At 39.3% G+C, this 27664-nt stretch overlaps 2 protein-coding genes across 3 annotated transcripts in view; one reads left to right on the top strand and one right to left on the bottom strand.

The window, feature by feature from the left end:
* Positions 1–239: 239 nt before the first annotated feature.
* On the top strand, positions 240–8329 carry ofd1 (OFD1 centriole and centriolar satellite protein; the record flags this gene model as incomplete). The annotated part of the gene is made up of 22 exons (XM_079254686.1): positions 240–335; positions 431–634; positions 725–793; positions 887–911; positions 992–1093; positions 1219–1355; positions 1472–1645; positions 2332–2438; positions 2523–2642; positions 3159–3232; positions 3317–3408; positions 3558–3747; positions 4387–4517; positions 4690–4801; positions 5214–5933; positions 6171–6327; positions 6436–6527; positions 7106–7234; positions 7405–7568; positions 7659–7829; positions 7909–7979; positions 8284–8329. 22 exons carry the CDS (start codon positions 240–242, stop codon positions 8327–8329), a joined length of 3183 nt encoding a protein of 1060 aa, XP_079110812.1.
* Positions 8330–8529: 200 nt separating this feature from the next.
* Positions 8530–27664, bottom strand: part of gpm6bb (glycoprotein M6Bb) — a 31485-nt gene continuing 12350 nt past the window's right edge. Inside the window, exons 2-7 of one of the 2 annotated variants that reach the window (XM_079253985.1) lie at positions 15653–15839; positions 14782–14938; positions 14502–14670; positions 13241–13314; positions 13046–13111; positions 8530–10749 (exon numbers count right to left, since the gene is read on the bottom strand). In XM_079253985.1, the coding sequence (XP_079110111.1) occupies positions 10600–10749; positions 13046–13111; positions 13241–13314; positions 14502–14670; positions 14782–14938; positions 15653–15839 (803 nt within the window). In that variant the 3' untranslated portion in view covers positions 8530–10599. The other variant, XM_079253986.1, reaches the window with a different exon arrangement.

The following is a 27664-nucleotide window of genomic DNA, read 5'->3' as shown; positions in this document are numbered from 1 at the left end:
GAAATATCCGTTGACGGATTTAAATGTTGAAGGCACACCTCTTTGAACGGGATGATTTTGGTTACCTGGCTGCAAACAAAGAAACATTTCCCACCATCAGATGCCTATGGGACAAGGTTTCTAACAGCGAAAGTTAAAATTCTAATAGTTGTCAGAAACACTACCGCTGTTAGAAACAGAGTTGCATTCATTCAGACTTGTCGTCTGCTACTTTCGGGGCTTGTAAATAGTTATGAGTCATGTCCTCGTCCAAGGAAGATGCATTATCCCCAGAGGAGCTGAGGAAAAGACTGTATCAGACCTTTAAGAACAAAGGAGTGCTTGATACTCTCAAGGTGAGTAAGTTTAACATTGTTGTAGCTAGTTAACGCCTCTCACTTTAGAAAAGCTTTAGTCACAATCCTTCTTGTTTTCTTTCTGTCTGATTTAGGCACAGATGCGGAATCAGCTCATCCAGGAATTACAGTCTCCGTCTTTAACAGGAGATGAACCGGTTCCCAGGCCAGTGCCAGTGAAAGTTGAACCCCGTCTCTTTGCAGCTTGTAACAGCATAGTGGCAGATCATCTCCGTGTTTGTGGGTATGAGTACACTCTCTCTGTATTCTACCCTGAAAGTGGCCTGTGTAAAGACAAGGTGTGTATGATGTTTAGTACTGTGGCTTGATATGAAAGGATTTTTTTTTTCTAAAGTGAGGATGTTGGGGTCTGTTTCATTTTTTGCCAGATTTTCAAAAAAGAAGATCTTCTCCAGCTTCTTCATGTTAGTCCTGCATCACCCCTTTGCACATTCTTGGTAAATATTATGAATTTAAGTGTAAATAAAACAAAATATTTAACATGGTACTATGTTGCAATAAAACATATTTCCTTTTCATTTTTTAAACAGTGTGGTGAGGAAAACAACAGTGAAGGTATGCACTTCATCCTGATTCTTCATGCATCATGGTCTCATAACGCAAGTCTTGTTGTTGACATATGGACTGTCCTGCAGGGTTCCTGCTGAACCTTTTAACACAGCTCACACACCATCAAAGCCTGTGCCATGATGTGGATACTCAAACAATCAGCTTATCAAATTATGGCGAGTCCCTCGGTGAGATGACCTGATGTCTTAAACTGTATTTTTTTTCCTTCTTCTTCTACCTTTTTTTTAAATCCCAGACACATAGCCTTTAGCATAGTGCTCAAAATTCCCTTGCTTTTTTTTTTCATTAACAGTAGAAAAAATGAAAAAGATTGATAAAGAATATGAGAGCTTCGGTTTCAAGGAGGATAAAATGTTTTCATTCCAATCAAAACTGGCTGCATATAGAAAGGAGACCAAAGCACAGCTGGAAGCAGAAATGAACACAAAGGTATATGCAAATATACACACACACACAAATATGTTCCAACCAATATTTTTTAGTCATGTTAGCGTTTTTACTTGTGGTCATGTGCTTCAATATTGTGTTTCGTTTTGTTTTTTAAGTTACAACATTTTAAGGAAGTTGAAATTGCTAAAGTGAGGATGGAAGAAAAATCAAATTTTTATAGAGAGCTTGATAAGCTGAAGCAAGAACTGGAAAGGACGTACGAAATGAAGACAAAGGCGCTGATGGAACGAGAGAAAAATGTCTTTGAAAAGCTGCAAAAACAGCAAGAGGTAACGTATTGTTACATGTTGCTCTCTTGTTTTTCTCTGTCGTATCAAACTCTACTTGTAAAGATGTCTTTGCCTTTGTTTCTATGACTGAGAACTGTTTCAAAGATTGTTCTCTTAGTCTTTTTTTCTCCTTAAAAGACCTATGCTAATGAGAGTCTTGCATCTCCTATGTATTGATGTGTTGATACCCTGACTGGTGTGGTCAGTTTATCAGTCAGTTTCCACTTTGATTGCAGTTGCTTCAATTTCTGCAAGTCACTGCCTTCTTATAAACCATACACTCTACTCACAATTCTTACTCTGAGGAAAAACTATCATGACTTCCTGCTAAGTGGGCAGCGTTCTGCTTTAAACAAGATGCACAACATTTTGCATATGAAGTGAACAGTAGCTGCCAGGTTATTTCTTTCAACAAGCCTCTGGTGATTGTTTGAGCATCATCTGAAAGCTGCTTTGGTCAAGTAACAAGTCTGCAAAAAGCAAAAATACTTCATTTATCCCAGTGTGATTTTGTTTGTTTGTAAATGTCATTGCTGACTTTAAAATAAACCTAACCTTTGAATGCATCCATAATGATTACATTTCAGTGTTTATTCATTCTTTCATAATCCTGAAATTTTCTCATTATTTTTGTATTTACATGACAAACTTACTTAAAATGATGCTGTTTTTATTCCTTTTCTTAGATTGAAGAAAAAAATGTCTACATACAGAGACAGTCAGCGCTGAAAGAAATTGAAACGCTGCGTAACAGAGAAAGCGAGCTGAGGATAAGAACGGAGGCTTTTGAAAAGTAATATCTTTTTAATAAGCTGTTTAAATATGTTCTGCCGTTCTAGCCAGGAGTTCATAGAGAATGTCTATGTGTGTTTGACAGGACCTGTCAAATTCACAATGAGAAGGTCAAGACCACTGAGGAGCTGCTGAGGAGGAGAGAGCTGGCTGTGAGGACGATGGAGGACACCTATGACCAGAAACTGAAGAATGAACTTTCCAGGTATTTTTCATATCAGGCACAGGATGCCTCAGTTTTTCAGTTTTGTTTCGACTCATACAATAATATTCTTTTGTTCTCACACATGCTCCCTTTTTCTTTTTCTGTTTATTCCGTCTATATCTGAAGACTCAGTCATGTTCAAAGAGTTTTCTGTGACCACAGGGTGTCGCTGTTGTGTTAAGTTTTATTAACATAAATATCATTTACCTGCAAAGTATGTAAATTTTTATTATCAGCCAAGATAACTTTAACACATATCTTTAACCTGGACACAGAATTTATGCTGATCAGTTTTTCCTAAATATTTTCTTGTAGAATAAACACAAGTAAACCTTCTGACATTCATTAATGAATTGATTTCCGAACATGCATGCCATTTGATATTAATAACTTGTAGTTATGCATTAAGTAATAATCTTTTAACAAAAACATGAGGAGCTTTGACCATCCACTTGACCAGAATTTGTTATAACAGATTGTTTGAAGTTACTGATGTTGTGTTTCTCTAAAAATAAGGTATCAGCTTGAGTTAAAGGAGGAATATAACAAAAGAACTGAAAATCTGACAGAAAGTGAGAACAGAAACAAAGGTAGGTATTTAATAAATGCACATTTATTAAGTGGTTTGCTGATGCATGGCTTTATCATAGTTTTTATATAATTTTAATCTGTAGTTGAAACTGCACGAATCCAAAAGGAGGCAGCTGTGGTCAGTGCACAATTAGAAGAACATAACAAAACTTGTAGAGAGCTGAGACGGCTGCAGGTAAACATCACACTACTCTTCCTTTATCAGTCATGTGAATGAGGGGCACAGGGGAGCATTGCTACTGCTGTTGATGTATTTCATGCAACATTTTGTGATTTCTGTGAGCCTCAGTGACTGTTTAGCCTGTACGTGGTATTTCCCACCAGGTTGAGCTAGACACAGCACAGCAGCAGATTTCATTGCTTACTCAGCAGAAGGAGCTATTAAGAGAACGAATGGAGAGCACAAATGACTACCCCGTTATTAAGAGACAGAAAGCAGAGCTGCAAGGGCAGCTGCAGCTGCTACAGAAACAGCTGGAGGAGACTCAAGAGGAGAACCACCGTCTTCATGCAGGTGAGGAGTGAAGGCAGACTCCTTCAGGAATCGACTTTAATGTCCATATTCACCTTATATCAGTAGTATTGGTATAAATAAGGATGTTTTACCCCCTAAAATGCTAACCAATATTCAATATTCTTTCATTTTTCTTCCCTTTTCATAACTGAGATAAATCCAGATCCCATGTAGCATTCTGAGGGTGGCAGTCTGGCTTTATTGTGGCCGTGCGGTCGACTGTACTGTGAGACGTTCAGCTTGTCTGTCCCTCTGCTTCTGGCTGAGGCTTTTTATGTGTGTCTTGCCTGCCAATGTAGGGCCTCTGTGCCATGATTGTAGCTTTGTAGACAGCCAGTGAGGGAGGCAGAGTGTGTGTGAGCAGAGACAAAGGGTCCCTTTACTAAAAAGCAAAAGCAAAACTGCACCTCTGTCTTGGGGACACAGTATTCCTCCTGTTTAAGGAAGGAATAAGAGGGTAGAGGTCCTCTCTCGTCATCTCTAACAAAAGGGAGAAACATGATAATAAGCTGCTTGTTGATAAAACCCAGTGCTGATCCATGCAGCCCAAAATTTTTTTCTTCTTTAATTAAAGAGAGCTCACGGTAAAATGAACTGTAGCTTGAATTTCTGTTTTGAACACGATTATCTCTTTCTCAGAAACGATCAAACCATCCAAAGAGCAACTGGCGTTGCAAGCAGAACTTCAGAGGCTGCAGAACGCTCGCAGACTGGATGAGGAAGAGTTTGACAGCCAGAAACAGGTGCTGCAGGCGCAGCTCCAGAATGAGGTCAGTCCCATCACACCAGATCGCTGACTGTGGGAAAGTATGTCATCTGCTTTGTGGGCTGGAATGTGTTCATAAACATACACTCCTGGGGATCTAGACGTGACCCAAACTTTACACGGATCTCCCTGTGTGTGTAAATAACTAGTAAAGTGTCCTCATCCGTTTCCTGCAGGTGGAGCGCTGTGCTCAGCTCAAGGCTCAGCTGATTGACAGCGAAGAGAGGTCACAGTGGATGATTAAGCATGTTGAGGACATCAAGATGCAGCTTCACCAAACTCATCAAGGTATGCCCTCTGCCTTGGGACATGTGTGCACCCCTTGTCTTAGTGTGGCTAGAGATCATGTTTCAGTTGTGCTGAAATATGCACAACACGTTCATTTAACCTCTTCTCAAAGGAGCTTTCTTTCTTCCAGAATATTGTTCTGTAAACTATTAAATCACATATTAAAGAAAATATTTTGAAGCATGATGCCGATGTATTTAGATTTCTCTAGTTTTAAAGTTTGTATAAACTAGAAAGAAAGCCACATCTTGGTCGTAGCAACTGGGTTTTAGATGTAGCTGCATGTTGTTTTCTTAGTGAGCTTTATCTTGGATGTTTTGTGGTGGTTGGTCTTGTGTATTACTGCTCAACATTCCTCTTGTTTCCTTTTCCTCTTTTTCTTTCCTCTTTGTGATTCAATCAATGATGGCAGCTCTTGAAAATGAAGTGCTGCGTAACCCCAAGCCGTCTCTTGTTAATCGCTCAGTCCTGGAACTAAGCACAAACAAGCTGGTTCCCCCTGACATCTATACAGACAGAGATCTGCTGGGGGCCAGGGTGGGTTATGTTGGTGTTTGTGAACCAGGTGGGCCAACACGGGGGCACACGTCACCTTGGAGAGTTTCTGCTGACTCTGACGTGGAGCTGGTGGCAGAAGCCAAGGCTCGCATCCAGGAACTGCAGAGAGAGGCTGAAACCTTGGAGGAAGCCTACAGGAAGTACCAGCAGAGGGCAGCACACTCCAGCATCTCCCACATGCTCCCCTCAGGACCCCTTTCCCCACAACAAGCCTATCCTCCTCATCTTCCCAACTTCCCTCTTAGAAAACCGGACTCTCATTCACATTCACACATCCATTCAACCCACAAATCAAAAACATCTCTCAGACCTCTCTCTCCTCAAAGAGTCCGATCCCCCATCCTATTTTCCCACGACACCAGAAACACCTCAACAGATGCACAGCACAGAGTTACTTTCTCAGAAGACCAGCTCCCAGCAAATGCCGTCACTGACCACACGCACCACCTGGAGGCTGAATCTTTATGTTTGAGAAATGAACAAGCTCAGGACCAAAGTTTTCCTCTGTCCAACCACCCATCCCACACACCGATGGCCTTTTCCAGGAGGAAACCTCAAAGAGAAAGCACAGAAGGTACCTTTTTATGTAATGTGTTGGGTCACTTTAAAAAGGATCAAATAACATACATTTTTATGATTTAAAAAAAAAAAAAGAAATATTTCAGTGCTGATACAATGTAATGTGTTTCACTCATTTATTCCCCAAAACACATAACCTGTTGAAACATATGTCCAAGACTTCACGTTAGTTTTGAAAACAATTGTATCCGTGTGGACTTGACTAATAATAGTCTTTTTTTTTCCCTGTTAGAGACGGCTGTGTCTCCGGTCACATTCCCTCAGCTGCCATCTGACAGACAGATCTCTTGTGGCCCCCTCAGTGAGAGGGCATCCACAGTTGAATTTTCTCCTGAGCTCAGTCCACCTCGTAGCCCCCAGCTCAAGAGCACGGCGCGAGATCAGTCCAGGTACCATCTGGCACGACTTTGACAAGGACAGTTTACCGTGCATTGCACATTTTGCATAGAAGTGGTGAATATTAATGCACTCCCCTCATGTTTTCCGGTGTCCCTCAGTCCTCCTAAGCTGCAACCTGTGATCTCCAGCTCGGAGTCTTCCCCGCAGCCTGAGAAGATAAATCTCGAAGACCTCACAGTGATATCATCAGGTACCTTAAAACTAGTACAACCACGTCGTCATACATTTATGAATCTTGTTTTCACTGTAACTGTCTGATTAGAGAAACTGTGTTTAGCTCCATCTGTTCAGCCTCAGTCTGATAAGGGAACTGCAGTGGATCCCTGTTATAATGGAGTGTGTAATCTTTTCTTGTGTTGACACACAAAGTGTTGTTAATATTTTGCTGCATGTTTTCCTATTTGTAAGGCACAGTTTACTACAGCTATGCAGGAAGTGAGTGGTACATACGTGCTATAATGGTACATTTCTGTATGTTCCAGGCTTGATTATTTTAAGCCAAAGTTAAATATTTGTTTTATTATCAGTTACAACAAATCCAGTATATCCATTATGGAGATCATAGATTTTGAATGGGCATGTTTTGTTTTTTTGGGTTTTTTTTTTTTTTCTCAAGTGAGTGTGTGACTGGCCTCCAGAGTGTCCTTTCAGTGGTCTTGCACAATGGTGAAGATGAAGGACAGCTGATTATGTATTCTGTGCTGGTCCTTTGGCCCTGCTGCATTATGGTGGGGCACAAAAGATCTCTTTGTGCGTGTCTCCCTCCAGAGCCCGGCCACATTCCACAGCTTCTCCTGGACACTGCTGTCCCTCTCTCTGAGGAGGCCCCTGATGGTCCCACAGACCCCCACCCTCAGGACCTCCCAGAAGACCCAACAGAATTGCATGGTCAGCCAGGTGAGTTATTAGTCCTCCCAGTATTGACCCATGATTGCGATTGACCCCAAATGACAAGGGCAACCATCTTTTCACTGTATGCTGTCAGTCTGACCATACTGGTCTGTCGTATTGGCCTTCATCTTAAGCAGAGAATTGATCTTACTGGTGTCAATCTGTATGTCCTCAAGAAGTTTCACAGACTTCAAGGGAATCTGAAAGGGTGGAAGAAGAGGAAGACGATGAGCAAAGATGGGAAAGGGAGCGAAAAGAAAGACAAGAGCGAAGGCAAAAGGAGTTAGAGGAGGCCAAGGAGCGAGAACGACAAGAACTTGAGCGACTGGAGAAAGAGATGGTAGTTATCCTACATCCCCCCCCGAAATCTAAAATTCTATGAAAATACGTCAACCTTAATGAAGTGTAAATGCTCTCTCTGTATAATCAGCTTTTTCAAGAGGTGGAGCAACCAGAACAGGAAGAAATAGAAGCAGAGGTTATAAAAGGAGAGGATGAGGAAAAGAAGGAAGAGGAAGATAATGAGGAAGTAAAAGGTCAAAACCCACTGGAGAAATACATGAAGATGGTCCTGGAAGCAAGAGACAAGCAACATGTGCAGGCAAGTCGTACCCTTGTTTGTCTTTAGAAGTTTCAGACTAGCTGATGCCCTGAGTTTCTCATTTTCTTGTTTTTCTTAGAGCCCTATAAGAGAGGAGGCAGGACAAGGTAGCCCAGAGGACAAGAGCTTGTCTGAGCAGAAAGAAGAAAGGTAACCTAAACTGTTTACTCAGCCAAATAGAATATGAATAGATTTATTACATCTTTATGAATCAGACAACTTCTGTTTCCTAATTCAGAAGTCATGCACTTTGGGAAAGTTTCATAAACGCATAAGGCCACATAATCCTCTTCCAATAACAGTTAATTGCTTTTTGTGGTTTCTCATCTCCTGGTATCTTTTTAATGTTGTTATTTGTTCTGGAATTACATTGAGTTAATTTGAAAATACCTTTCTATTTTTGGTTTTGTTTGTCTCTGGAGGCTTGAACTAATTGAATACTTGTTTTTCACAGTATTGCAGCATATTCACCTAAAGAGGAGGAGGACGATTTCTGGTGAGACGTGTCTCCCCGAGTCATAAGCAGAATTATACAGGCCTCTGTATGCTTCGGAGGATAGTTTTGTATGTAACATTTTGCTTTATAATGCATTTTGGGGGTTTTTTGTATTTATTGGAAATGTAAATTTTTTTTAGCCATACACAGTCAAACAAACAAAAAAAAAAAACAAAAAAAAAAACCACACCTTTAAAACAATAAGTTTATTTGAAAAAAACAGTCATCAGGCCAGTTGAGTCATAGCGGTTTCCAGTCAGACAGGGTGCTTGTTGGTTGATTGATGTCCTCCTGGTGATTGATAGACAGCAGTATTTTTTTTTTTCTTTTTTTGGTTCATACAGCAGGGAACAACATACAAAATGTGACATGACATGTATCATCCACTTGTATATGTCAAATCCTTGCTTGACAGCTAAACACCATTAGACATAGAACAGTGCAGGTTTTGTACTACAGTATCAGAGATAGTTTAAAACAGTGGGCAGTGCTGGCATTCATACTTTGGCTAAATTAATTTTTTTTATGTATTTTTGTAAAAACTGCTTTTAACTGACTTGATGTGACAAATTGTTATTTTAAACTGAAATAAACCTTAGGAAAAATGTTGGGAAGCCCTTGACATTCATAGGAAACACAAGTAGACTATTAGGCAACAGAATAATACCTTAAATGATTTTTTTTTCCTTCATTTTTTGTATTCTAAAACCTATAAAAGCTAATCAGCTCATTTAAAGGAGTTCATTTTTACTCAGTTAGAAAAAAAAGGAAAAGGGGCAAACACTGCCTACTACGGATGTCAGCAATACATAACTGTACATCGCACGTGTCTCTGCAGAAACAGTTGTCTTCATGCAACAATGAAACATCAAGTTATCTCTGTAACTCCGCTAACAGAAATAAGATTACATGAGTAATTATGTTAGCAATATGATAACTGCACATAAAAAATGCAATTATATAAAATTAAGAAATGTTTGTCTTTAAAATGACAAATAACTAAAATCCTACACAACGTTAAATTCACTCTTCGCCTCTGATACAATGCACATGGGACAAAATGAAACTTTTTTCTTTTTTTATTCGTTTGTTGTTTTTTTTTAAAGGACTAATCCAACAAAATCTTGATTGTATTGTTAAAATCCAACACAAACCCACTAATAACTATATCAGCAATCAGAAAAGTCTCTTGCTTCTCTTCATTGGCAAGCTTTAACTTTCTGCTTTTGAAATTATTCTACATGAATACGAATGGACAAATGTTTTTGGACATCAAATACATTAAACTTTCTGTGTCATAATTGGCAGCATCCACATTTAATAAGCAAGGTATGGCATTATTTCTAACAGTTCACTTCTATAATACTGTGCTGCAGAGGCGCTCCTGAGGTGTGTGCTTGAACTATGTTATCGCTACCCTAAAACATGTCTTAGGAATGTCTGAAATGTGACTTAAACCGTATTTAACAAGGGAGAAGTGTTGCTTGTCCTACACTGTCCATAAACACTTGTGTACACCTGAGGTAGTGTTAATGTAGGCCATGAACATTGTGAATCATTTTTAGTAGCTGTACACTGGTTTTGGATTTTGATTCCAAAACCAAATGAACAAATCTCAAATATAAACAGAGTTATGCAGTCAAATTCAGGCATAAGTACACAGGCTACGTAGAGCAAACATAATTAACTCTTACTCGTTATACATTTTGAATTTTAACATTTTTTTCTGCAAAATTAAAGGAAACATTTTGTTGGCATGTGTCTTGTGTTGTATCGGGGGACATGTCATATATATATATATAGATTGGATATAAGGCCTTCCACATTGAGAAAAGGGGGGAAAAAATATAATGCAAGATGTGCCTTCCCTATTTGAAACCGAGCCACTGGAGGGCCAGAAAAAGACTAATTGGTTCACGCTGCAAAAGAATAGTGCAATGTCTCAATATTTACCAGGAAGAACTGGCTACAAAAAGGGCCGGAGAGATTCAGCATGAGTTTCTGACTCATCCAAATTTCCTAGAAAATGGAATGGTAAAAATCAGCATGAAAGAACCCTTATGTAGCAGTTCTGAAACACTTCTCGGTGAGTTAGTGCAGAAAGCAGCACTAGTGCGTTAGTTTGTTAGGAGCTAGGTTAGTAGTGCAGTGTACACAGTTGGCAGGTTATTGTAGCTGAGAGTTGCCTTGGTCCAAAAAAAGGGCCACAAAGGTTGGCCTCAGTGTGTGTGTGTGTGTGTGTGTGTGTGTTTTGATGACAAGTGTGAAATATCCTTATGTGTAGGAATTGAGGCATTCCTTTGAGCGTGAAGTGATGTCCTGCAGCTCCCGCTCTTCCTTCATTTTGATGTCTTGGTAGGTATGCATTTGACTGGCATCCTTTAGGTAGGCCCAGTTTGCTGAGAGAATCATGAGGAAGTGGATCTGGAAGAGAAGGGTGAGGTGGATGGCTTGTGAGCATGTCAGAGATGCAAAGCAAGCTACAGGAGTCTGAACTACAGTACGTAAATCACAGACACCAACGAACGTACAGTTAAAAACGATGTAGCTTCGCATGAAAAAGACGAACCTGTTAGGAGTTATTGTAACTTTTACAGTTCCAATCATGATTGGAATCACTTTGTTAAAACATAGTACTACAGAAATGATACTTTTTAATTAAAAAGACAAGTAATGGACAAGAGCTAGAGATGGTGCATGCAAGCTGTAGAAGCTGGAGGTTAGTGCAAAGCATGAGATTCAGCGTTTTATATATCTGACTGCGCTATACATCACCCATTTTATAATTTGCTGCAGGCTTAAGAAATAGACCAAGTAGGGATACTTTTGTAAACAAAGATTGTTTATTTTATAGAGAAAGTAAAAGCTACAGTCTTGTAAAACTTGGAGAAAATTAAATATATGAAATATAAGTAACTATAAACAGATCATATAATCTGAAACTTGTAAGCATGCAGGCTCAGCGTTAAAATTAAATGGCTCTTTATTGGCACTTTGAGAAAATATAAAGGAAAAATAGATGAACAAAAACAAATTCTTAGCTGATGCTACAATAGTATCATCTGTCATAGAAAAAAATGCATTCATGCTATGGTAAAATAAGGTAGAATTTTTTTTAAATTTTATATAATACATGGAATTAAAGTGAGTCTTCGGAGCTCAGGCAGAAGTATATATCCTGTACTGGCCTAACCTTTTCTATTTGCTAAGCTACTGTAGGGAGGTGCAGTTCCTTTTAAATCTACAATATACAAGCGATCAACATAATACTGAGAATAATACACACATAGAAAAGTATATTTAGTGAGTTTAGAGTCTAATTGCAAAGAAAGCATAATACTGAAGTTTTCCTGTTTTTATGGTTTGGCACCAAAATCCAAAGGCTGTGCAATAAACCAAGGAAATATAAAAGGACTATGCATTCACAAGTTCTATTTTACCACTGATGAGAGTCCTTTTAAAAATATGTGCAAGCAGAATTAATCTTCTACTAAACTGGTGATCAGAAATAAGCCTGAGAACACCTTCAATATTTTCATCAGATGTCCACAAAGATTAAAATCAGAGCATCTATATGAGCTTGACACATCCTATGTCTTGTTCAGACCTCGTTGCCAATATAGGTGATTTTTAAAATGGCATGTTAAAAAAAAAAAAAAAAAAAAAAGTATGTTATGCTTTACATGTGTCTCAAAATTTCATGCACAAATTTACATTTCAGCTCTTACTGCAGTCCTCTGATGCAGGTGTAGTATCGCATGCTAAACACTGCCTTTTTTTTTGTTTTTATTATCTAACTGACTCATGCAGCCAATGCCTGTGTGCAGGCCACAACCAGTTTCACACTTTACAAATATAAATAACACTATTGTGGAGATTTTAGCTGTGCACATGTCTATAAAAATCAAATGATGACATTTTTTCTAGAAGCTGGCATCAAAAATAAAAATAAAAAAACAGGCAACTAAGCACCACCCCACTCTGAGGACAGTTTTCCTCAGGTGTCCTCAAAAAAGAAACCCCTGCTTACCAAATACCAATAGAAGCATAAAATCAGCTATTTACAAGTCATGTGATAACTAATGGAGAGATGTTGACTTTTCTATTCATAGCTTTTCTTTTTAGTTTGTTGTCAGTGGTAACCGTTTCTACTCGGCACAGTCAAATGGTGCACTGTGCTCATAAACCAGTTTAAAACTTAGTGCAGCAGTCTTCCCGACTCTTAAACTTCAAAACAGCAAAGTTATAAGTGGTAGCCATCATGTAGATCAGCTGGTGGAAGAAAACAGAAAATGTGGTAAGAGCACATGCCGGTGACCTTCTCGTCAGGAACATTGTAACAAGTTAGTAAAATGGCCAATCAGTCTTTAGCTGTAAAATGTTAATTAGTATCTCCTCACAATATCACACTTGTGGAAATATGGGTTGAAAATAAAAAGGAATGTTATTTCTAAAAATGGTTATAAAACAAAAACAGCCAGGCCACACTGCACACGGTTCCACCCATCCTGAAATACAAACAGAGCCATGTGCATCTAAGCAGATGGTAAACAGCAAATGGAATTGGAGCTGAGGAGAAGCCGTTGTGTAAATATCTTTTGTGTGGTTACATAAACATTATAAGAATGAGAAGAGAAGCACTTGACACATGATCTGCTGATAAAAACCATGCAAAGATGGACTAAAAGGAAAGGATGGAGAAACTTGGAGGGAAGCTTACCAGAGCAATCACGGTGGCTCCCGCCCCAGCGCACGCTACGATGTACAGGTGGTAAGACAGATAGAACTGAGGGGAAAAAAAGTGGTGATTTTTTTTTTTTCTTTTTTTTTTTCTTTAGTTAATAGTTATTGATGCAGCATCCAGTGCTGGCTGCCACTACCGTGATGGATTTGGACAAAAACAATGGCATCTTACCTCGCTGGTGTTACAGATGTCCCCTAGCGTGGATCCACAGGCCTTGCCTGGAGTGGCGTTCCACGGGATGATTCCTGCAGACAGTTCAGATGCTTACTGCTGCTCCAAATTATTTCCTTTAGGCTTGCCAATCATGACTAAGCCGATGTATTACAAATCTCGAGCTAAGATCTGTCAAGTTTATGCCCTCCGAGTACAAAGCCCTAAATGATGATGACATTTTAAAGATTAAACAAGGCATTCCGCCGATTTTCCTACACGACAACACCTTTATCTTCACAGCTTGCATCTTGCAGACTTTAAAAAAAAAAAATTCTGCAAAATGTCAACAGGCTTATTTCAGCTTAGCCTGGGGGGGGGGGGGGGGGGGGGGGGGGGACTCAAATTATCATGAAAATCTGTGTTGTCAACATGGGATGTAAAAGAAGGATTGTGTTTATCATTTTGGCAGGGTCTAATGGAAGTTTAAAAACATGGGAAGTGGCATCCAACAACATGACTGGAAAACTAACATATGGAGACTAAAAGTACCGGTATCTCAGCATCTGCATCTTCTGGATTTACCCAGGTACTTTCAACTGGTCTGCTGTAAAGTTACCCAAATCATCACAACTGGATGTGTCTTTAAGGGTCATATATCAGTAAATTTCCACAGAACTTTTAGCTTGTTTATCCTTACAGTAAAAATCCAATATGTGCTTTTTGCCACCCAAACCAAACTAGTTTACAGAAGTGCTGTCAGGCATATTTACATTTATTTGTTCTGATAAAATATTTTTAAAAAGTCACATTCATTTGCCACATAGAGTTGTATTAATTTTTCAAAAAGATCTCATTTTGATAATATGAAAGCCAAATGAGTTTTTCCTTCAGCACATCCCAAATGTCTGGACTCTGAGGTATGAAAATAAAGACTTCTCTTCTTATTGAGCCTCAAAAGTTGTGGTATTGCCATCTTGGAAGAGGCTTGTCCCATCAGCGAAGAAAAAAATAATGAACTGATGGAGAAATCTAGCAGTACATTCTCTTTAGTCAGCTGACCTCATTTTTTTGTCCACATAAACCTAAATCAAACCCTGATCACTTGCTTAGTTAAATCCAGATGGTGATGGGTTTTTTTGGTTTTTTTTTAAGGCTGGGCAGTGTCATTTTTTTTCTTTTTGGACCTTTAAAAATTATTCTGATGCCAAACACTTGATTGAAATAACAGAAAATATGCTAATAATGCAAAATGAGGCAACGCTGAAAAGAATTCTCCTACCATACTGACGAACATCTACGCAGATGGAGTTTATGTTTGTGAGGTTGGCCATAGGCGACCTCATGGTATTACAAGTAGACCACATGTTGTAGAAAAGGAAGACGGGCACAGCAGAGAAGCCAAACACGCCGAGCCAGGCCACACCCAGGATGTATGTAAGGAACACAAACTGAGGACGTAGAAACAGACAGCCATTAAACTCAGCTATTCCTATAAAAATTAAAATAAATACATACATAAAAATCAGGTGTGATGCAGTCGTGTGGTTTTGTCAGCATACCATTCCGCTGATGCATCGTCCACAGATGGTGGTCTTGAACTCGCTGTGCAGCTCCTTGACTGCACTGGTTGTGTAGAAGCCCTCGGCAAGCAGGATGATTCCATACAGGAAGAAAAACGATGCGATACCATAGATGACATACTGCATCAGACGGATTCTGTTAAGGAGCAATGTCACAGTTAGGCTTTGTTGTGCAGCAGAAGCTGATGGAGATTGAAAACAGCCTTCGTCTCCAACGAGACACCTGGCGAGAACCTCTAAAGATGTCGGGTATACCGTCATACTGTCACGGTGTACTCCTGTTTGCTGTGGAGAATGGATATATATATATACACCATACTTCATTTTTCATGCAACCCTTAAAACACAAACCTGGTTTGTTTAATCAGAAGCAGATGGCCATATTATGGTTAATGTCAACACTTCTCTAAAGAGTCAAGAGGGATTCAAGCCCAAATGTGGAGATAACAGGTGATGCATGTTTCTGGAAATCGTCCACCAAAAGACAAACTGCCTCAGTGGACACCTTAAATTAAACAGTGCTCTTCAAATCCAGCCCAACATAAAACACATGTGCAGCTCTGACCAAAGTCATTCCTCTTTCACTGCTTGGACTAATGGATGTTCTGCAAAAGATAAACCATCCATATTAGGTCTGTTCTACAGGATAAGATGAGCATAAGGTAAAAATAGCCAACATAAAGTCTACCTATTAAGAGTTATCTTTGTTGTGATGGATAATCATTGGCTAATGGATCCTATTATGACATTTAGGAGTTTTACCATTATCTCTTTATCATGTTGTGTTTGTTTCTCAGACAATCCTTAAAGCAGGCCGTGTGAAATTTATGTGGAGCATAAGGTCACTTACACATCATTAAGCATGGCGTTATCGTCCATGACCGTGGAGAAGTGGGCTTCCAGGATGGTCACAGTCCCGGTGAGAGCCACATGACCGCATCCACAGAAAAGAGCGACGCCAGAGAAGCAGAGGATGGTAGCCACCAGCGACGCATAAGGCACTCCACCTAAACATTTAATGCAGCACTCAAAGCAACCTGTGCAAAAAAAAAAAAAAAGACAAGAGTGTCAACTACAACTTGAAATCTTAAAACTATGTTCATTTTTCACCGTTTTACTTTAAAAAGCACCGTGTTTCAACACAAAGCTTGCCTGCAATCTTTCTTTCCAAGCTTGTTTAACATAAAGCACCAGCAGAAGCAGCTTTCCCGTGTTCCCCTCGAGGCTAAAATCTACACCGCCTTTATGTTTCAGCTGACAATTTATCACTACACTTAAAGGCCACTAATGGCTGTCCAGCAGGTCAGAGCAGTGGGTCTCTGCCAAACTGGAATGGAAATCTATGTCAACTTACCATGAGGGGAATGAAGTGACCCAGATGGGTCTGTCTCATCCAATGTGTTCTTATGGTTTCAAAATGGAACCATTCACAACAATGCACTATCTGTCGGCACGAGTAAACAAGCAGCTGTGTGTTTCCAATCAGGCCCACATGTGTCTGACACGATGTCATAGGAGAACCAGGTCAATGCCCGTTTGTGTTTTAAGTCTACCACCTTCTGCTGATGTTGCATTGTAATTGAAGTATTTAAAGCAGCAACAGGCAGTATTTTTACATTCACAGTGGATCAATTGACTGTGTGCAATCCAGATACAAATGGCCAGTTGTTCAGTTCCCGAAGCTTCACAGTGAATTTTAGACTGTTTAAGGTCATCGTTTCGGTTTTGGAGCTTCAGATGTTGCAGCATTCCTTCAGCTTTGCAACTCACACCAAATCAAGATGTACAGTTTAAAGTTCATATGTATAATAATAAAAAGCCTGTTTGTACTCAATTCAACTCAACTTTATTCGTAAAGCCCTTTAAAACAATTCCACGTATTTGTACAGTCAGAAATGCTGGAAATCCTTTAATGAACCGTAATTTGAGCATATTTTGACACTTTGCTGTAATCTGTACAAGCTTTTTCTTTTTAGCATAATTTAATATGGATCCTTAGTCTTTGTCAACCCCCCCTCCCCTCTCCCTCACGCAACATCATTCGTGTCAGTAATGCTTGTTTTGATGAAGAACATCTGAAGCACGCAGCAAATCCTCAGAACAACAACACACTCCAGTGCACCACAAAAACCTAGTAAATGTTAAGTGCCAGATTCACCCAGCCTCGCTTGACAGGAGAGTTTTATACTTTGTTTTCCTGGCTGTGACTTGCTTTCAGTCACTTTTTATTTCTTAAAATGTTATCATTTTAAAGCTATTTAGATGGGAAAGCTAAATCGTATGCACACTCCTTTGCATACCAGCAGGTTAGGACACAATATTGTGTTCTTCACCATTCAGGATGTTAAAAGTAAGATGTGTATCAGGAGAAACTTCAGTTGAAACCTACAAATCTGCTCCACTCGCATGCCTCTTCAGTGAGGCTGTATCCTCAAAGTTCATCTGTGTTTGTGCTTTTTGCCTCGATAAACGAAATAAAAGCAGATAAAAACAGATATACAGCTGCTGGAATAATACATTTGGAGTTAGAGGCCTCATCCTAAGTGTTTGTGCAGTACTGGGAGATAAAAAGATTTCTATCCCACGGTTTGTGAATAGGAGTTGCCATGGCAGCATGTTAACCACAACTCAATGAGTGTGCCCACAGCCGAGTTGCTAACTTCAGCCACAGCCTACATTTCTCCAGCGAGCACATCGGGAGGGAGAGAGGAGATCACAGAGCTCCGCAGGATATTGAGCCTGGCTGTAAAGTAAATACAGTCCATTTAAAGTAAGAGCTGCTCTTGTTGTAGATGGTTGTCAAGCAGCTCTGATCCAGCCAGAGATTTTAGCTTTAAGTCAACTCACTTTCATCGTTCAAGAATGCCACGGACTGTTTACATGGCCATACACCATTTTTCCTTGGCAATAAGTGCAGTAATATTTCCACGTAGAGAGTGTGGGTAGACTGAATATTTACAGCTTATTAAATGAAAGATGTAACAACAGATGCATTAGTTATTGTTAAAGACATTTACGTGTCAGAGAGGAAATCATTACAATGTCTTTTTTTTTTTTTTAAACACCTGCATGGTTTTAAACTGCTTTTAAATGTGCTGAAATCCATCGCAGCAACTATTTAAAACCATAAAACTTCATGCTGAATGCCAGAAATTATCAAGAGAGCCTAATATTCACTGGCTGAATATTACCAGATCTGAAATTGTAATTAATAAAATACTGGTGGACTGAACTGCTTCTGAAGTATCTATCAATCCGTGGTGAGCATGTTAATTTTATAACTGAAACCTGAATCTGATTTGTTGGGTGGCATGCTGATCCAGGGTGGTCTTCTCATGTTGTCAGGTTAGTATAACTCTGACCAATTACTGACCTGATGACATGCTTTCACAACACGATGACTGCGACTGTTTACTAAAGAGATTCAATGACAACCTTTTGCCCTAAGACAGGGGGACCACTAATGCCACTGTTAAAAAGTCCTGCACAGCAGTCAGGGTCAGCAATCTGCAGCAAAGCAAAAAAAGATGTAAGAGTTGGAATTTCAAGGTAACATAAGCCTGTAAAATATGATGTGTCTTTTTTTAATCAATTTTCAGATCCCGACTCCAGGTTGGTTCATTTTATTTTTTGCTTTTAATCTTTGTTGAAATATCTGAGGGGTGAATCACTGCTGACTTAATCTTCTTAGGACAAATACAGCAATAAAGATAAAGATCAACCTAATATGACTTCCACACTGGTTCTTTTTAAAGAATTAATACAAAGCTTGAAACGATGCATTTTACTTCACTTAAATGCTGGAAACATGACTCAGCGAGCAGGAAAGCATAACTCCAAGCACCACCATAGCTCTCCATTTGATATTGTTGGTCTCATTCACTGAAAAATGTTTATTCTAAAACGGAGATCTTCAACCTGCGGCTCTGGAGCAACAAGGGGCTCTTCGGATCTTCCACAATGCCTCTTACAAAGTTTTATGTTGGTTTTTTTTTTTTTTTTTTTTGTTTTTTTTAAACTTAAAATAGAAATAAAATTCTGCTTCTTAAAAGTCTCAGATGTCCTATCGTAGATGTTTATCAAAACTGACTATTTGTTTTTCTTCAAAAAGTTATATGTGGCTCTAAACAATTTTTATTTAACTGGTCTGATGGCAAAAATGCCAATCCAATCTTTGGATGTAAATGTTGCAGACCAGTGTTCTGAAATATATGCAAAGTCAATAATCATTCAGTTTTCCTTATCACTCACTAAAACCACTGTTGCAAACAACATTTAATATTTACAAAAGTCCTTTTCTTCAAAGTGAAACTTCTGTAAATTCTGATAAAAATTTGGGCTTAATTAATTTAGGACTGTCATGATGGCATGCCTTCTACTGTGCAAACATGTAAAATAAATTATTTTATTTTTTCTATCTTGAAGTGGAATGTAGCCTGTATTCTTACACTTGTGATTGTTCTATATTTTCCATGTTTATACCATGTCATTAAATGCAGTCCAAGCAATATTTTGCAGTATTGACATTGTAAATGTCAATAATGATACATTTGGAATTTATTGTGCAGCTCTGTTGCACCATTTAGCATTTGCAAATGCTGCTTCCTGTACTTCTTTTCTCCACATATTATTTTGAAGTAAATTAATCTGACACCATAAACATAAAATGTAATAATGGTAGAAGGTTCCCTAATGCTAAAATTTACACCAACTTTAAAATATAATCAATCCACTTACTTCAACATGATATTTATCCAATCCTAATCACTTTTATCTTGTCAAAAGTAAATGCACCATGTTTGCCATTTAGGTGTGCCATGCTCTCAAGGCTGAACAGAATTTTAACATAGAAGCTGCTTAAAAATGGCAACCAGTGGTTATGCAGCTGACAGCCAATAAATAGGAAGATCTACCTCTCTCTCAACTGACTGGTGACTACATAAGTAAGTAGTTTTTCCATACACAAGCAGAAGAATGGTTCATGTCACAGCGACACAGATGCTAACACCACATCGCCTTGTAAATTCTCCCCAAAAAGCTAAGATTACAAACAATAAAGGAGAAAAAAAGCAACCCTTAACTCCCACTAAATGAATGACCTTATCCGCATTCCACATAAAAATTCTAACTGTAGTTTATTACATGGATATGTGATGGCGGTAACAACATGACTCATGCATCTTGCTATTTTTGAACATATCAGATATAAGAATAATTCCTATCCTCTAAATAATGCTAAAAAAAAAAAAAGTTGAAGACGCTTCCCAAAAAAGACTAAACAGAACTCCAGTAATATCTCTTTTCATTAAGAATTTCACAAAGTGTCACTGCAAGCTTGAGAAGAGACAGCCATTTGAGCCAAATGTCACTTTACATTACAGAGGACAGCTCTGTGGGAGCTGTTGGATCCAATTAAACAAGAGGCTTATGGTACACTGATCCACTCATTTGTTTCCACATCCAAAAAGAACAAACTATGATTTTATGATTCACTTATTAATCCAACACAAAAATAAACAGATTTTTTTTTCCAGAAAATGATGACAAATAATCATTCCATTTTGTGGTTTGTTTGTTTTTTTCATCCCCTGATTAATATGAAAAGACTGAACCACGGGCTTTCTCTGAACAGAGCACCATAAATGAAAATCACATTGGGTCCTCTGATGACTTTCACATGCTCCCAGTCCCTGACTAATACTCTCCGGTCAGACCTCTGGCCACTTCGAGAAACTTCGCTCCATGTCCTTGTAACAGAACATGGATGAAAGGAGAGCAGACGGAGTGAAGAACAGAGAGAGCATAAGAAACACAGACAAGTTACTAACTGTTTGTCATGACAATATCTGGCCTAAAAGCAAAAACTGGAGTTGCCACATTAGCATCACGGGGAGAAAAAAGGAAAGAAAAAAAAAGTGTGAAAGTGTGTGTGCGACAATGTGTGAAAGAGATAGAAGAAAAAAAATTAAACAGAAAGAGAGTCCAAGAAGGCTTCACACAAAGGGCTAGTGTGTGCAGCCCCAGACTGCCCATCACACTGGACTCTCAGGGGCCATTCAGAATAGCAGTGAGCCACGACTTCCGGCCCGCAGGCTGGAGGCCCAGGACAAGCCCACCACTGAGCTCCATCCTGTGTGCCCCTCCAGCACTGCGCACTGTGTAGCCACAAAGAGCCGTAACAGCCTTTTAACGCTCCAGGAGGATCCTGTTTGTCAAATCTGCCACAGTGTGGATGCAACTGCTCATTAAGACTGATATTAGATGCAGGAGAATCAAAGCAGAGAAAAGCACAGCAAGAAAAATGTCTTAAAATAGAACAAAAAATTAAAAAAAACTGAAAAAGGTTTAAACAATATATAAAGATGGGAGGAAGAAGTACATAAGAGAAAACAACAGTGATTATGGTTGTCATGTTTGTTTGTTTTTTGCTTTTTATAGCATCTGTTAAATATCCCTGTGTGAAATGCTCCCAGCTGCAAATGTTTGTCCCGTTCCCTCCAAACAGGTTAAGATGACCATCCATCCCCACAAGTCGCTCAGACTCATCCCCAGTCCCTGCGACTGGCCGTGCTTCTTCAGACGTCACAAAAATGCAGCCTATCAACACAATTACATGACTGCTCGACCGCCGGATGAAATCCAGAAAACAAAAAAAGTCCACAATTATTTCCATAACAGCGAGAAGAATCAGCGAAGATGAGATCTGAAACAAACTGTTGAATCTGCCGTTCATCGCAGACAAAAACACAAACACACCTTCCCAAACAAACACACGCAGAGTACACAAAGTGCATTTATGACTGTCAAACAGTGAAAACAAAATTTGAGATGAAGACATTGCAGCTTAGGAGAGATAGCAGCTCTCTTTCTCAACAACAGTCTGGCCTCCAGCTTCATTTAGACACAATCCAGCAATCTAAAATCTAAGCTCATTACTAACAGATGTGCCTGTTTACAGCTAATGCTAAGTGTTGTTGTTAGTTGCTCCACTGAGGCAAGTTTCCAGCATCTTTACGAGACTGATTTTCCACACACTCTGTTGACAGGAAAGATTTTTAAATATGCTATTAAAGGCTAAAACAGCAGGTTTCACAGGCTAGGAGAAATCTGAGTCTCCAATGTTGATCAAAAGTAAATTTTACATCTGACTTCTCGACAGTGGTTAGTTGTGGCTGCGTATGATAGTTACTGGTCTGAGGGAGGCGCACATCATGGACCTTCAGATTCAGTTAAATAAGAGGCAGTGATATGTTTATAATCAACTTAATGCATGTTTAGGGTAAAAAATAAAGACATGGCCATTGTGATGTTAAGAATTCATAAGCCACTATTATTTGTAGTGGGGGAATCCGAGTCATGTGAGCATTAGCCACTGCTAACGTCTTTTTTACCTTCTACAGGTTTCATTTAAAAAAAAAAAAAAAATCTCCAAGAAATAGTGAATGATGAAAAAAATTCAAATACAACTTAAGCCTACTTATACACCATTCAGCCATTACATTATGGCCACTTACAAAACATTTTTATCATGTTAAAATGCACCTGCTAATGGGTTTAAAGTCTTTCAAGTTGATACAGAATAAATGAGCAATGGGCTTTGAGCAGCTTCAACAAGGTGTGGCTAGGTGGTCCAAAAAACTAGTGATCTGGCAACGCAGAATGTGGGTTTTAAATCTCAGAGTGGAAAATCAAGACTTATTTTGATGCATACCAACAAGCCAAAGTACTGATGCAGGCCAGGCATACACCTTGGTGAAAATGGTTTTCCCTGATGGTTGTCTCTTCCAACAAGACAGTGTGTCCTGTCTCACTGGCGAAAACATGTTCAGGAATGGTTTATGGTTCAGAACCAGAACTCTTTTCACCAATCTCCAGATTCTAATCCAGTCAAGCTTCTTGAAGGGCTTGAGGGATCTGCTCCTGGTAGCTTGATACCAGCAGATACCACAGCATGTCTGCAGAAGTCTATAGAAATCCATGTTGCAACAGGTTTGGCAGCAAAAGTTGCAACAATTATCATTAGGGAGGTGGTCATCACATACAAATGTGTATGAAAGTTTGGTCAGAGAGGCTGCTGCCATGTTTTCATCAGTCTGGCCCACGCAGGGCAACTGTGGCTTCACAAATAGTTTACCAACACTAATAATGAATGAGGAGCGAATTATTAATGGATTCACTATAAAGCAGTTCAAGACCCTTGAAAATACTGTATAAATATCATGTATAAACATTATTATGTTAAGGCTGTTTAGTGTTTGTGAAATAATAATTTACAAAGAAATTGAAAAGAAACATTAAGTGTTTTGTTTTTTTCCATCATCACCATCCATAAGAACAGGTTCAATTCCCCAGTGCTACCAGTCACAGGAGTGTGATTATAGAATTAAATGCTTTGTGCCTTCCCTACCAACCGAACTGTGAACCAAAACAACAAAAGAAAATGTAGATTAGATCCTGAAGATAACATCCACTTGCCTTAAAACAAAGTTTTTGTTGCCTTAAAACTTTGTTTTGTGCAGAAATAATAACTACCCTCCATCACAGTGGCTGTGTTGTCATGCTGGTGATGCCTGGTTCATTTGTTTCTGTTCCTGCTCTTCCCATTCCCCTCATTCATCTTTGGTTTCCTCTGAAGGAACAACTCAAATGCACAGTTTTGTTTGACTGATCTGTCGTTGCATTTGGAAAAGACTTAGTGTCTTTCGAAGTGACACTTGCATGATGATGACCCAGAATGCAACATGCCTGCTGCTGCAGCGGTAACGGCTGTTAACAGCATTACCCAGCCTCAATTTAATTATACGGTTAAAACAAGTACAATGCATGTCATCATAATTATGACACTTTAGAGGAGGCGACTACGCACAAATTGACAATGAAATTAAAACTTTTGTAAATGAGAACATCATAATGATTTATTCTGACATGTCTAATTGACCCACTGAGGAAAACTTGTCAAATTTTGGGGAAATTAAATCAAACAGTGTAGAAAATGTTAAATCCTTGGTAAACACAATGCTGAAAAGATCAAAACCAGCTCTTTGTAAGTGCTCATTGGTACGCCTTTTGTCCTTCCTCTGGTCTTGGATTTCCTCTGATGGAGTTTCCATGGTTGTTTTTCTTCCATCAAGCAAAAATGTTTTCTTTCAGCAAATTCTCCGACACTCCCCTTGATTTCTCCCCCTTTTGCTCACTCTCTATCCCACGTGCCTGCGTTCTCCTGCCTAATCTTACCTTCCCGTACAATCTTGTTATCTCATTTCATGAAGGAACCGCTACACTGTATATCATAGTTCCTTTCCAAGAAACTGAAATCTTGTTAGGTGATTTTGTTGAACTTGGTGAGTTCCCAAACTAAAAGGTTAACTTAATCTATTTTTTATAAGTTTTTGGGTTTAAGTTTCAGCCCACTGTCACTATAACAGCCAGAAACCTCAAAAAGGTCAATAAACACAAATCTAGGGGAAAATGTCGAGTGAAAGCAGGAACTTTGGTAGTTCTGGTTCAGTTGTAACAAAAAAAAAAACCTATCTTGGAGCATGAAGCTTTTCATTTTTGATCTGATCTCAATCTGGAAATGGGATAGTATGTGGCTGAAGATGAGTCCTTTACCTTCTGATTTGCAACTTTTGCCCTCTGCTCTCTCTGCATATATTAGCAACCCCTGACCGCTGTCTTCCCTCCATCTGGTGACTTCTAAATCATGCAGATGGTACATAAAAAAAGGACAAATCTACATTTCCTCAACAAGGAAGCGGTGCATCCTCTGAGATGGTAAAGGCAACAGAGGAAACATCATGTAAAAATGGTAAAAACAGAACCATGCAGGCAGGAAAAGTCCAAGAGGGGGATGAAAGAGTTGATAAGGGAGAAATAAGAGCCAAAAGGAGGACAGAATGAGAAAACAACTTGTTATGAATAACAGAGACAGTGAAGATGGATGATGAGAGATGACAGGACAAAAGATAGCGAGGGAGATGGGGAAGAAGAACTTGGCTGTGTTTGTTTGGCAACAACAGACCAAGGAGCCCCAGGGGCATGCTAATGAGAGAAAGGCCTTTCAGCAAAGGGGGGCACCACTGGAACTGAGCTGGAGTGGGCTCTTCTCACGAATACTAGACCTCAGAGATGAGGGGGATCAGCAGGGGAGGGGAGCCTCAGGGGTCAGGGAAGTGAACTTAGCGGGGATCCCACAACAACAATTGCCACACTAATCTTTAAGGGTCTCTGCAATAAGCCCTGTAAAAGCCTGGAGGACCGACATCTTCCCAGTTATCATCCATCCATACGTAGCAGTAACAGCTGACTGGGCTCAGTATACATGTGTGTGTTTACACTTCATTTAGTTGTAGCTGGGCTTCGAATGTTAAGTTAAGCATCAAATGAGGAAGACTTTGAACAGGACTTTGTGTGTCACACTGAACCATGAAAGCTGTCATGTTACAGACATGTTACAAAATCATGACAGTTGCAGTGAACCATCTGAAAACCTTTAAGAGCGTACAGACAGCAAAATGTTTATTACTCTCATTGGAAAGAAACTCTAAACATCAGACCTGGTTGAAATGGGGTTTAATTCTTACTGTAATGTCTTCCCAGTTGAAGTACCAAATTGTGAAATATAGAGCCTTATATTAAAAATAACTACAAACATAACTCATGAATCAATAAAGCATTTGAGATTTATTATACATTTTACTGTAATTAAACACAGAAGTCCCAAATAATCAACTGCCTTTGAGAAAAAGTTGTGCAGCTAAAGTCCAAAACAAAGTGAGCTTCTAAAGTATTTATTTATACATCTGCTAAATGTGCTCATTGGGGACAAAATGGTTTTTGATTTTTTTTTTTTTTTTCTGTTTTCTTTCACTGATAAACATGGCACCAAAACTGAGAGCCAAGTCAATCCATCCTGAATCTGAATGTAAACCGTTACAGTCGGACTAAATAAAAAAAGGAAAAGCATTGCTAAAAAGAGTGACTATTACTCCTTTATGTTGTGGGTCACTGCACATCACATCGAACATAATGCAGCACAAAGGGCTGTTTCTGAAAAATCATGTGACTGCATTAGCTGCAGTAAAGCAGAGTCACTATTGTGTCAAATACATATAAGATAAACATACTAAATTCAACAGGTGTGACACGGCATACAGCTAGTTCCCTCCTGTTCCATCGCCAAGGCTGACAAGGTACAAGAACATCTGGAACACCACCTCACCTGAAAATTTAATCCATTTGCATTCTGTGCTTTTAACAATCTATTATAAAAGACATGCATGCAGGCAAACTCTTTTAGCCTTTCTAAAAAACCATATATCCATTCAGTCCCCATGTTTCTAACAAATTCCTGTTTGCATGTTTTATACATCTTTATGGAGGTGTAGATAGTATTAAACTTTCACTAAAATATTTGTGCTCCAAGCACGAGATGTGCTGCTCATAAAGCTGGTTAGTCCAGCCAGTGAACACATACATGCAAATTCTTTGTCAGATTTGTCATCCAAGGCACTTAGAAAAATAAAACTTTCTCACTGGCTGCAATCATAAAAGCTCATTAAACTTGTGTGTAATATGGAATGTGTCTAATGATACTATCAAGTGGCTTATATGTCATTTTGGATATAAACAGAAAGTTTCTCTGGTTGAAAGCAGTTTGATGACAAATGATTATGTAAAGTGAAACTTGATGATGAATTGAACCACATGATGAAAGGAGAAAAGAAGCACTGGACTCAATTTCACCTCTGACAGGCTCAGTGGTTATGGGAATAATCATGTGAATGTAGGAGGCCTGAGTGCTGCATCAAGACTCAGCGCTGAGTTGGGCCACGCCCCTGCTCGAGGACGCAATCTGAATGACGATGGAGCACACACAAACGAGGCAGGCTTCATTGTGGGTCAACCTTTCATGCTGTCAGACTGTGGGCCCTGAATACTCCTCAGTGTTCAGTCACCCATAAAGACCTGCGGCCTGCCTGGCTTACATTGAGGAAGGATTTCTCAGGGAACCAGGCCTGCACTGAACCCAAGCACCACTCGTACCCTCTAACAGCCTGAGAAAAGCTCACTACACCAGAGAAGGCAGACTGAGCCAAATGGGTGTGTGGAGTGCGCCATATGAGGGATGAATCATTATGAAGGTCAATGTCTGTTGGAAATTAAAAGAAAGCCAAAACTAGAGAGCAAACTGACTGCCTAAGTATCATGGAACATTTTGCAGCGCTCATGGAAAAAAAACATTCCCCGTCTTGGGACTTGAGATTCTTGTAAACATTGTTTTGGCAATTTTGTTGCAGTCAGTGAGTTTCATTCCTGAGGACTGTTACTGACCTAGTTTTAAACCCAGACCCACTTCACAGGTCGATGTGCCGTATGTCTCCCTACATGTTTGCCATGATTCCGCGTTATTGATTGGCTTACAGCAACTCTGCACAGCAAATCCATGACACAGATCTATTCATTTGTTTGTTGACCTGTTTTTTCCCCCTGCAAGTCCACCGTAGAACAAAAGCTTGCAAATTCTGCCAAACAATTTAGAATGAAGCTTGCTGTAAAAAAGGCAACAATACAGCCTGTCACTCTAGCTCACCCTGAATGTAAAGTTACTATAAGCTGCATAATGGCTGAACAAACCATTCCAACGTATGTCAGACTCTGAAATGTACAAGTATGAAAAAAAAAAAGCTTATGGAAAAAACGAATATGCTTCCCATCATTATTCATTACAGTAAGACAAATGGAGAGTGAGAGGTAAAACCTCAGTGGTCTGACTAATAATGAGCCTTGCGTTTCCTTTTGGCTCTGTCCAAAAGCTATGAGCGAAGACAAATCACCTTTTTTTTTTTCCTCCAGCTCCATT

Source organism: Telmatherina bonti (assembly GCF_933228915.1).
Source record: "Telmatherina bonti genome assembly, chromosome: 15".
NCBI lineage: Eukaryota > Metazoa > Chordata > Actinopteri > Atheriniformes > Telmatherinidae > Telmatherina > Telmatherina bonti.
This window is presented reverse-complemented; position numbering and strand designations above follow the sequence as displayed.